The 11,182-nt window shown below is 63.7% G+C and overlaps 1 protein-coding gene across 1 annotated transcript; it reads left to right on the forward strand.

Annotated features, from left to right (window-relative positions):
* Positions 1–17: 17 nt before the first annotated feature.
* On the forward strand, positions 18–11,133 carry LOC126232328 (uncharacterized). The gene is made up of 8 exons (XM_049942607.1): positions 18–916; positions 1,021–1,552; positions 1,669–2,761; positions 2,972–6,242; positions 6,443–6,623; positions 6,737–8,695; positions 8,934–9,086; positions 9,172–11,133. The coding sequence occupies exons 1-8, from the start codon at positions 18–20 to the stop codon at positions 11,131–11,133; spliced, it is 10,050 nt and encodes a 3,349-aa protein (XP_049798564.1).
* Positions 11,134–11,182: the final 49 nt, after the last annotated feature.

Here is an 11,182-nt window from a genome sequence, read left to right on the forward strand (position 1 = left end):
CGGCTGCGCAGAAACGTATGCGCAGAAACGGGCTGCGCAGAAACGGCTGCGCAGAAACGGCTGCGCAGAAACGGCTGCGCAGAAACGGCTGCGCAGAAACGGCTGCGCAGAAACGGCTGCGCAGAAACGGCTGCGCAGAAGCGGCTGCGCAGAAACGGCTGCGCAGAAACGGCTGCGCAGAAGCGGCTGCGCAGAAGCGGCTGCGCAGAAGCGGCTGCGCAGAAGCGGCTGCGCAGAAGCGGCTGCGCAGAAGCGGCTGCGCAGAAGCGGCTGCGCAGAAGCGGCTGCGCAGAAGCAACTGCGCAGAAACGGCTGCGCAGAAACGGCTGCGCAGTAACGGCTGCGCAGAAACGGCTGCGCAGAAACGGCTGCGCAGAAACGGCTGCGCAGATACGGCTGCGCAGAAACGGCTGCGCAGAAGCGGCTGCGCGGAAGCGGCTGCGCGGAAGCGGCTGCGCGGAAGCGGCTGCGCGGAAGCGGCTGCGCAGAAGCGGCTGCGCAGAAACGGCCGCGCAGAAACGGCCGCGCAGAAACAGCTGCGCAGGAACAGCTGCGCAGAAACAGCTGCGCAGAAACAGCTGCGCAGAAACAGCTGCGCAGAAACAGCTGCGCAGAAACAGCTGCGCAGAAACAGCTGCGCAGAAACAGCTGCGCAGAAACAGCTGCGCGGAAACAGCTGCGCGGAAACAGCTGCGCGGAAACAGCTGCGCGGAAACAGCTGCGCGGAAACAGCTGTGCAGAAACAGCTGCGCATAAGCAGATGCGCAGAAACAGCTGCGCAGAAACAGCTGCGCAGAAACAGCTGCGCAGAAACAGCTGCGCAGAAACAGCTGCGCAGAAACAGCTGCGCAGAAACAGCTGCGCAGAAACAGCGGCGCAGAAACAGCGGCGCAGAAACAGCGGCGCAGAAACAGCGGCGCAGAAACACTCTATAGCCTCCGGTTACAGGAGCGTACCTCCATGTTCAATGTTTTTTGGGCAGTTGAACATGTAAAGTTGAATCCCGTACGCGCGTGGTAGGATCTCTAGACCACGGGCGCGTACGGAGTTCGTCACCCATGCTGTTGCAGTGAAGTCTCATCAGAAAATCAGAAACAGCTGCGCGGAGACGGCTGCGCAGAAGCGGCTGCGCAGAAGCGGCTGCGCAGAAGCGGCTGCGCGGAAGCGGCTGCGCGGAAGCGGCTGCGCGGAAGCGGCTGCGCGGAAACGGCTGCGCGGAAACGGCTGCGCGGAAACGGCTGCGAGGGAACGGCTGCGCGGGAACAGGTGCGCGGGAACAGGTGCGCGGGAACAGGTGCGCGGGAACAGCTGCGCAGGAACAGCTGCGCAGGAACAGCTGCGCAGGAACAGGTGCGCAGGAACAGCTGCGCAGGAACAGCTGCGCAGGAACAGGTGCGCAGGAACAGTTGCGCAGAAACAGCTGCGCAGAAACAGCTGCGCAGAAACAGCGGCGCAGAAACAGCGGCGCAGAAACAGCGGCGCAGAAACACTCTATAGCCTCCGGTTACAGGAGCGTACCTCCATGTTCAATGTTTTTTGGGCAGTTGAACATGTAAAGTTGAATCCCGTACGCGCGTGGTAGGATCTCTAGACCACGCGCGCGTACGGAGTTCGTCACCCATGCTGTTGCAGTGAAGTCTCATCAGAAAATTAGAAACAGCTGCGCAGAAGCGGCTGCGCAGAAGCGGCTGCGCGGAAGCGGCTGCGCGGAAGCGGCTGCGCGGAAGCGGCTGCGCGGAAGCAGCTGCGCGGAAGCGGCTGCGCGGAAGCGGCTGCGCGGAAGCGGCTGCGCGGAAGCGGCTGCGCGGAAGCGGCTGCGCGGAAACGGCTGCGCGGAAACGGCTGCGCCGAAACGGCTGCGCAGAAACGGCTGCGCAGAAACGGCTGCGCAGAAACGGCTGCGCAGAAACGTATGCGCAGAAACGGCTGCGCAGAAACGGCTGCGCAGAAACGGCTGCGCAGAAACGGCTGCGCAGAAACGGCTGCGCAGAAACGGCTGCGCAGAAACGGCTGCGCAGAAACGGCAGCGCAGAAACGGCTGCGCAGAAACGGCTGCGCAGAGACAGCTGCGCAGAAACAGCTGCGCAGAAACAGCTGCGCAGAAACAGCTGCGCAGAAACAGCTGCGCAGAAGCAGCTGCGCAGAAGCAGCTGCGCAGAAACAGCTGCGCAGAAACAGCTGCGCAGAAACAGCTGCGCAGAAACAGTGCGCAGAAACAGCTGCGCAGAAACAGCTGCGCAGATACAGCTGCGCAGATACAGCTGCGCAGATACAGCTGCGCAGATACAGCTGCGCAGAAACAGCTGCGCAGATACAGCTGCGCAGAAACAGCTGCGCAGAAACAGCTGCGCAGAAACAGCTGCGCAGAAACAGCTGCGCAGAAACAGCTGCGCAGGAACAGCTGCGCAGAAACAGCTGCGCAGAAACAGCTGCGCAGGAACAGCTGCGCAGGAACAGCTGCGCAGAAACAGCTGCGCAGAAACAGCTGCGCAGAAACAGCTGCGCAGGAACAGCTGCGCAGGAACAGCTGCGCAGGAACAGCTGCGCAGGAACAGCTGCGCAGAAACAGCTGCACAGGAACAGCTGCGCAGGAACAGCTGCGCAGGAACAGCTGCGCAGCAACAGCTGCGCAGAAACAGCTGCGCAGAAACAGCTGCGCAGAAACAGCTGCGCAGAAACAGCTGCGCAGAAACAGCGGCGCAGAAACAGCGGCGCAGAAACAGCGGCGCAGAAACACTCTATAGCCTCCGGTTACAGGAGCGTACCTCCATGTTCAATGTTTTTTGGGCAGTTGAACATGTAAAGTTGAATCCCGTACGCACGTGGTAGGATCTCTAGACCACGCGCGCGTACGGAGTTCGTCACCCATGCTGTTGCAGTGAAATCTCATCAGAAAATCAGAAACAGCTGCGCAGAAGCGGCTGCGCAGAAGCGGCTGCGCAGAAACGGCTTCGCAGAAACGGCTGCGCAGGAACAGCTGCGCAGGAACAGCTGCGCATAAGCGGCTGCGCAGAAGCGGCTGCGCAGAAGCGGCTGCGCAGAAGCGGCTGCGCAGAAGCGGCTGCGCAGAAGCGGCTGCGCAGAAGCGGCTGCGCAGAAGCGGCTGCGCAGAAGGGCTGCGCAGAAGCGGCTGCGCAGAAGCGGCTGCGCAGAAGCGGCTGCGCAGAAGCGGCTGCGCAGAAACGGCTGCGCAGAAACGGCTGCGCAGAAACGGCTGCGCAGAAGCGGCTGCGCAGAAACGGATGCGCAGATACGGCTGCGCAGAAACGGCTGCGCAGGAACGGCTGCGCAGGAACGGCTGCGCAGGAACGGCTGCGCAGGAACGGCTGCGCAGGAACGGCTGCGCAGGAACGGCTGCGCAGGAACGGCTGCGCAGGAACGGCTTCGCAGGAACGGCTGCGCAGAAGCGGCTGCGCAGAAGCGGCTGCGCAGAAGCGGCTGCGCAGAAGCGGCTGCGCAGAAGCGGCTGCGCAGAAGCGGCTGCGCAGAAGCGGCTGCGCAGAAGCGGCTGCGCAGAAGCGGCTGCGCAGAAGCGGCTGCGCAGAAGCGGCTGCGCAGAAGCGGCTGCGCAGAAGCGGCTGCGCAGAAGCGGCTGCGCAGAAGCGGCTGCGCAGAAGCGGCTGCGCAGAAGCGGCTGCGCAGAAGCGGCTGCGCAGAAGCGGCTGCGCAGGAACGGCTGCGCAGGAACGGCTGCGCAGAAGACGGCTGCGCAGAAACGGCTGCGCAGAAACGGCTGCGCAGAAACGGCTGCGCAGAAACGGCTGCGCAGAAACGGCTGCGCAGAAACGGCTGCGCAGAAACGGCTGCGCAGAAACGGCTGCGCAGAAGCGGCTGCGCAGAAGCGGCTGCGCAGAATCGGCTGCGCAGAATCAGCTGCGCAGAAGCAGCTGCGCAGAAGCGGCTGCGCAGAAGCGGCTGCGCAGAAGCGGCTGCGCAGAAGCGGCTGCGCAGAAACGGCTGCGCAGAAACGGCTGCGCAGAAACGGCTGCGCAGAAACGGCTGCGCAGAAACGGCTGCGCTGATACGGCTGCGCAGAAACGGCTGCGCAGAAACGGCTGCGCAGAAACGGCTGCGCAGAAGCGGCTGCGCAGAAGCGGCTGCGCAGAAGCGGCTGCGCAGAAGCGGCTGCGCAGAAACGGCTGCGCAGATACGGCTGCGCAGAAACGGCTGCGCAGAAACGGCTGCGCAGAAACGGCTGCGCAGAAACGGCTGCGCAGTAACGGCTGCGCAGAAACGGCTGCGCAGAAACGGCTGCGCAGAAACGTATGCGCAGAAACGGCTGCGCAGAAACGGCTGCGCAGAAACGGCTGCGCAGAAACGGCTGCGCAGAAACGGCTGCGCAGAAACGGCTGCGCAGAAACGGCTGCGCAGAAGCGGCTGCGCAGAAACGGCTGCGCAGAAACGGCTGCGCAGAAGCGGCTGCGCAGAAGCGGCTGCGCAGAAGCGGCTGCGCAGAAGCGGCTGCGCAGAAGCGGCTGCGCAGAAGCGGCTGCGCAGAAGCGGCTGCGCAGAAGCGGCTGCGCAGAAACGGCTGCGCAGAAACGGCTGCGCAGTAACGGCTGCGCAGAAACGGCTGCGCAGAAACGGCTGCGCAGAAACGGCTGCGCAGATACGGCTGCGCAGAAACGGCTGCGCAGAAGCGGCTGCGCAGAAGCGGCTGCGCAGAAGCGGCTGCGCAGAAGCGGCTGCGCAAAAGCGGCTGCGCAGAAGCGGCTGCGCAGAAGCGGCTGCGCAGAAGCGGCTGCGCAGAAGCGGCTGCGCAGAAGCGGCTGCGCAGAAGCGGCTGCGCAGAAGCGGCTGCGCAGAAGCGGCTGCGCAGAAGCGGCTGCGCAGAAGCGGCTGCGCAGAAGCGGCTGCGCAGAAGCGGCTGCGCAGAAGCGGCTGCGCAGAAACGGCTGCGCAGAAACGGCTGCGCAGAAACGGCTGCGCAGCAGCAGCTGCGCAGAAGCAGCTGCGCAGAAACAGCTGCGCAGATGCAGCTGCGCAGAAACAGCTGCGCAGAAACAGCTGCGCAGAAACAGCTGCGCAGAAGCGGCTGCGCAGAAGCGGCTGCGCAGAAGCGGCTGCGCAGAAGCGGCTGCGCGGAAGCGGCTGCGCGGAAGCGGCTGCGCGGAAGCGGCTGCGCGGAAGCGGCTGCGCGGAAACGGCTGCGCGGAAGCGGCTGCGCAGAAGCGGCTGCGCAGAAGCGGCTGCGCAGAAGCGGCTGCGCAGAAGCGGCTGCGCAGAAACGGCTGCGCAGAAACGGCTGCGCAGAAACGGCTGCCCAGAAACGGCTGCGCAGAAACGGCTGCGCAGAAACGGCTGCGCAGAAACGGCTGCGCAGAAACGGCTGCGCAGAAACGGCTGCGCAGAAACGGCTGCGCAGAAACGGCTGCGCAGAAACGGCTGCGCAGAAACGGCTGCGCAGAAACGGCTGCGCAGAAACGGCTGCGCAGAAACGGCTGCGCAGAAACGGCTGCGCAGAAACAGCTGCGCAGAAACAGCTGCGCAGAAACAGCTGCGCAGAAACAGCTGCGCAGAAACAGCTGCGCAGAAACAGCTGCGCAGAAGCAGCTGCGCAGAAGCAGCTGCGCAGAAACAGCTGCGCAGAAACAGCTGCGCAGAAACAGCTGCGCAGAAACAGGGCGCAGAAACAGCTGCGCAGAAACAGCTGCGCAGAAACAGCTGCGCAGATACAGCTGCGCAGATACAGCTGCGCAGATACAGCTGCGCAGATACAGCTGCGCAGAAACAGCTGCGCAGATACAGCTGCGCAGAAACAGCTGCGCAGAAACAGCTGCGCAGAAACAGCTGCGCAGAAACAGCTGCGCAGAAACAGCTGCGCAGAAACAGCTGCGCAGGAACAGCTGCGCAGAAACAGCTGCGCAGAAACAGCTGCGCAGGAACAGCTGCGCAGGAACAGCTGCGCAGAAACAGCTGCGCAGAAACAGCTGCGCAGGAACAGCTGCGCAGGAACAGCTGCGCAGGAACAGCTGCGCAGGAACAGCTGCGCAGGAACAGCTGCGCAGAAACAGCTGCGCAGGAACAGCTGCGCAGGAACAGCTGCGCAGGAACAGCTGCGCAGCAACAGCTGCGCAGAAACAGCTGCGCAGAAACAGCTGCGCAGAAACAGCTGCAGAAACAGCTGCGCAGAAACAGCGGCGCAGAAACAGCGGCGCAGATACAGCGGCGCAGAAACACTCTATAGCCTCCGGTTACAGGAGCGTACCTCCATGTTCAATGTTTTTTGGGCAGTTGAACATGTAAAGTTGAATCCCGTACGCACGTGGTAGGATCTCTAGACCACGCGCGCGTACGGAGTTCGTCACCCATGCTGTTGCAGTGAAGTCTCATCAGAAAATCAGAAACAGCTGCGCAGAAGCGGCTGCGCAGAAACGGCTGCGCAGGAACAGCTGCGCAGGAACAGCTGCGCATAAGCGGCAGCGCATAAGCGGCTGCGCAGAAGCGGCTGCGCAGAAGCGGCTGCGCAGAAGCGGCTGCGCAGAAGCGGCTGCGCAGAAGCGGCTGCGCAGAAGCGGCTGCGCAGAAGCGGCTGCGCAGAAGCGGCTGCGCAGAAGCGGCTGCGCAGAAGCGGCTGCGCAGAAGCGGCTGCGCAGAAGCGGCTGCGCAGTAGCGGCTGCGCAGTAGCGGCTGCGCAGTAGCGGCTGCGCAGAAGCGGCTGCGCAGAAGCGGCTGCGCAGAAACGGCTGCGCAGAAACGGCTGCGCAGAAACGGCTGCGCAGAAACCGCTGCGCAGAAACGGCTGCGCAGAAACGGCTGCGCAGAAGCGGCTGCGCAGAAGCGGCTGCGCAGAAGCGGCTGCGCAGAAGCGGCTGCGCAGAAGCGGCTGCGCAGAAGCGGCTGCGCAGAAGCGGCTGCGCAGAAGCGGCTGCGCAGAAGCGGCTGCGCAGAAGCGGCTGCGCAGAAGCGGCTGCGCAGAACCGGCTGCGCAGAAACGGCTGCGCAGAAACGGCTGCGCAGAAACGGCTGCGCAGATACGGCTGCGCAGGAACGGCTGCGCAGGAACGGCTGCGCAGGAACGGCTGCGCAGGAACGGCTGCGCAGGAACGGCTTCGCAGGAACGGCTGCGCAGCAGCGGCTGCGCAGAAGCGGCTGCGCAGAAGCGGCTGCGCAGAAGCGGCTGCGCAGTAGCGGCTGCGCAGAAGCGGCTGCGCAGAAGCGGCTGCGCAGAGGCGGCTGCGCAGAAGCGGCTGCGCAGAAGCGGCTGCGCAGAAGCGGCTGCGCAGAAGCGGCTGCGCAGAAGCGGCTGCGCAGAAGCGGCTGCGCAGAAGCGGCTGCGCAGAAGCGGCTGCGCAGAAACGGCTGCGCAGAAACGGCTGCGCAGAAACGGCTGCGCAGGAACGGCTGCGCAGAAACGGCTGCGCAGAAACGGCTGCGCAGAAACGGCTGCGCAGAAACGGCTGCGCAGAAACGGCTGCGCAGAAACGACTGCGCAGAAACAGCTGCGCAGAAGCAGCTGCGCAGAAGCAGCTGCGCAGAATCAGCTGCGCAGAAGCAGCTGCGCAGAAGCAGCTGCGCAGAAGCAGCTGCGCAGAAGCAGCTGCGCAGAAGCAGCTGCGCAGAAACAGCTGCGCAGATACAGCTGCGCAGATACAGCTGCGCAGATACGGCTGCGCAGAAACGGCTGCGCAGAAACGGCTGCGCTGATACGGCTGCGCAGAAACGGCTGCGCAGAAACGGCTGCGCAGAAACGGCTGCGCAGAAAAGGCTGCGCAGTAACGGCTGCGCAGAAACGGCTGCGCAGAAACGGCTGCGCAGAAACGTATGCGCAAAAACGGCTGCGCAGAAACGGCTGCGCAGAAACGGCTGCGCAGAAACGGCTGCGCAGAAACGGCTGCGCAGAAACGGCTGCGCAGAAACGGCTGCGCAGAAACGGCTGCGCAGAAACGGCTGCGCAGAAACGGCTGCGCAGAAACGGCTGCGCAGAAACGGCTGCGCAGAAACGGCTGCGCAGAAACGGCTGCGCAGAAACGGCTGCGCAGAAACGGCTGCGCAGAAACAGCTGCGCAGAAACAGCTGCGCAGAAACAGCTGCGCAGAAGCAGCTGCGCAGAAGCAGCTGCGCAGAAACAGCTGCGCAGAAACAGCTGCGCAGAAACAGCTGCGCAGAAACAGGGCGCAGAAACAGCTGCGCAGAAACAGCTGCGCAGAAACAGCTGCGCAGATACAGCTGCGCAGATACAGCTGCGCAGATACAGCTGCGCAGATACAGCTGCGCAGAAACAGCTGCGCAGATACAGCTGCGCAGAAACAGCTGCGCAGAAACAGCTGCGCAGAAACAGCTGCGCAGAAACAGCTGCGCAGAAACAGCTGCGCAGAAACAGCTGCGCAGGAACAGCTGCGCAGAAACAGCTGCGCAGAAACAGCTGCGCAGGAACAGCTGCGCAGGAACAGCTGCGCAGAAACAGCTGCGCAGAAACAGCTGCGCAGAAACAGCTGCGCAGGAACAGCTGCGCAGGAACAGCTGCGCAGGAACAGCTGCGCAGGAACAGCTGCGCAGAAACAGCTGCGCAGGAACAGCTGCGCAGGAACAGCTGCGCAGGAACAGCTGCGCAGCAACAGCTGCGCAGAAACAGCTGCGCAGAAACAGCTGCGCAGAAACAGCTGCAGAAACAGCTGCGCAGAAACAGCGGCGCAGAAACAGCGGCGCAGATACAGCGGCGCAGAAACACTCTATAGCCTCCGGTTACAGGAGCGTACCTCCATGTTCAATGTTTTTTGGGCAGTTGAACATGTAAAGTTGAATCCCGTACGCACGTGGTAGGATCTCTAGACCACGCGCGCGTACGGAGTTCGTCACCCATGCTGTTGCAGTGAAGTCTCATCAGAAAATCAGAAACAGCTGCGCAGAAGCGGCTGCGCAGAAACGGCTGCGCAGGAACAGCTGCGCAGGAACAGCTGCGCATAAGCGGCAGCGCATAAGCGGCTGCGCAGAAGCGGCTGCGCAGAAGCGGCTGCGCAGAAGCGGCTGCGCAGAAGCGGCTGCGCAGAAGCGGCTGCGCAGAAGCGGCTGCGCAGAAGCGGCTGCGCAGAAGCGGCTGCGCAGAAGCGGCTGCGCAGAAGCGGCTGCGCAGTAGCGGCTGCGCAGTAGCGGCTGCGCAGTAGCGGCTGCGCAGAAGCGGCTGCGCAGAAGCGGCTGCGCAGAAGCGGCTGCGCAGAAACGGCTGCGCAGAAACGGCTGCGCAGAAACCGCTGCGCAGAAACGGCTGCGCAGAAACGGCTGCGCAGAAGCGGCTGCGCAGAAGCGGCTGCGCAGAAGCGGCTGCGCAGAAGCGGCTGCGCAGAAGCGGCTGCGCAGAAGCGGCTGCGCAGAAGCGGCTGCGCAGAAGCGGCTGCGCAGAAGCGGCTGCGCAGAAGCGGCTGCGCAGAAGCGGCTGCGCAGAACCGGCTGCGCAGAAACGGCTGCGCAGAAACGGCTGCGCAGAAACGGCTGCGCAGATACGGCTGCGCAGGAACGGCTGCGCAGGAACGGCTGCGCAGGAACGGCTGCGCAGGAACGGCTGCGCAGGAACGGCTGCGCAGGAACGGCTTCGCAGGAACGGCTGCGCAGCAGCGGCTGCGCAGAAGCGGCTGCGCAGAAGCGGCTGCGCAGAAGCGGCTGCGCAGTAGCGGCTGCGCAGAAGCGGCTGCGCAGAAGCGGCTGCGCAGAGGCGGCTGCGCAGAAGCGGCTGCGCAGAAGCGGCTGCGCAGAAGCGGCTGCGCAGAAGCGGCTGCGCAGAAGCGGCTGCGCAGAAGCGGCTGCGCAGAAGCGGCTGCGCAGAAGCGGCTGCGCAGAAACGGCTGCGCAGAAACGGCTGCGCAGAAACGGCTGCGCAGGAACGGCTGCGCAGAAACGGCTGCGCAGAAACGGCTGCGCAGAAACGGCTGCGCAGAAACGGCTGCGCAGAAACGGCTGCGCAGAAACGGCTGCGCAGAAACGGCTGCGCAGAAGCAGCTGCGCAGAAGCAGCTGCGCAGAATCAGCTGCGCAGAAGCAGCTGCGCAGAAGCAGCTGCGCAGAAGCAGCTGCGCAGAAGCAGCTGCGCAGAAGCAGCTGCGCAGAAGCAGCTGCGCAGATACAGCTGCGCAGATACGGCTGCGCAGATACGGCTGCGCAGAAACGGCTGCGCAGAAACGGCTGCGCTGATACGGCTGCGCAGAAACGGCTGCGCAGAAACGGCTGCGCAGAAACGGCTGCGCAGAAACGGCTGCGCAGTAACGGCTGCGCAGAAACGGCTGCGCAGAAACGGCTGCGCAGAAACGTATGCGCAAAAACGGCTGCGCAGAAACGGCTGCGCAGAAACGGCTGCGCAGAAACGGCTGCGCAGAAACGGCTGCGCAGAAACGGCTGCGCAGAAACGGCTGCGCAGAAACGGCTGCGCAGAAACGGCTGCGCAGAAACGGCTGCGCAGAAACGGCTGCGCAGAAACGGCTGCGCAGAAACGGCTGCGCAGAAACGGCTGCGCAGAAACGGCTGCGCAGAAACAGCTGCGCAGAAACAGCTGCGCAGAAACAGCTGCGCAGAAGCAGCTGCGCAGAAACAGCTGCGCAGAAGCAGCTGCGCAGAAACAGCTGCGCAGAAACAGCTGCGCAGAAACAGCTGCGCAGAAACAGCTGCGCAGAAACAGCTGCGCAGATACAGCTGCGCAGATACAGCTGCGCAGATACAGCTGCGCAGAAACAGCTGCGCAGAAACAGCTGCGCAGATACAGCTGCGCAGATACAGCTGCGCAGAAACAGCTGCGCAGAAACAGCTGCGCAGAAACAGCTGCGCAGAAACAGCTGCGCAGAAACAGCTGCGCAGGAACAGCTGCACAGAAACAGCTGCGCAGAAACAGCTGCGCAGAAACAGCTGCGCAGGAACAGCTGCGCAGGAACAGCTGCGCAGAAACAGCTGCGCAGGAACAGCTGCGCAGGAACAGCTACGCAGGAACAGCTGCGCAGGAACAGCTGCGCAGGAACAGCTGCGCAGGAACAGCTGCGCAGGAACAGCTGCGCAGGAACAGCTGCGCAGGAACAGCTGCGCAGAAACAGCTGCGCAGAAACAGCTGCGCAGAAACAGCGGCGCAGAAACAGCGGCGCAGAAACACTCTATAGCCTCCGGTTACAGGAGCGTACCTCCATGTTCAATGTTTTTTGGGCAGTTGAACATGTAAAGTTGAATCCCGTACGCGCGTGGTAGGATCTCTAGACCACGCGCGCGTA

The sequence above is a fragment of the Schistocerca nitens genome, unplaced genomic scaffold (assembly GCF_023898315.1).
Source record: "Schistocerca nitens isolate TAMUIC-IGC-003100 unplaced genomic scaffold, iqSchNite1.1 HiC_scaffold_468, whole genome shotgun sequence".
In the NCBI taxonomy this organism is placed as follows: Eukaryota; Metazoa; Arthropoda; class Insecta; order Orthoptera; family Acrididae; genus Schistocerca; species Schistocerca nitens.

What these genes read in the sequence shown, in the direction of transcription:
- LOC126232328 (XM_049942607.1), top strand. Translation starts at nt 18, where the DNA reads ATGCGCAGAAACGGGCTGCGCAGAAACGGCTGCGCAGAAACGGCTGCG. An exon ending in TAGCCTCCGGTTACAGGAGC is followed by an intron (nt 2,762 to 2,971) that starts GTACCTCCATGT and finishes ACGGCTGCGCAG; the next exon opens with GAACAGCTGCGCAGGAACAG. An exon ending in TGCGCAGTAGCGGCTGCGCA is followed by an intron (nt 9,087 to 9,171) that starts GTAGCGGCTGCG and finishes ACGGCTGCGCAG; the next exon opens with AAACGGCTGCGCAGAAACCG.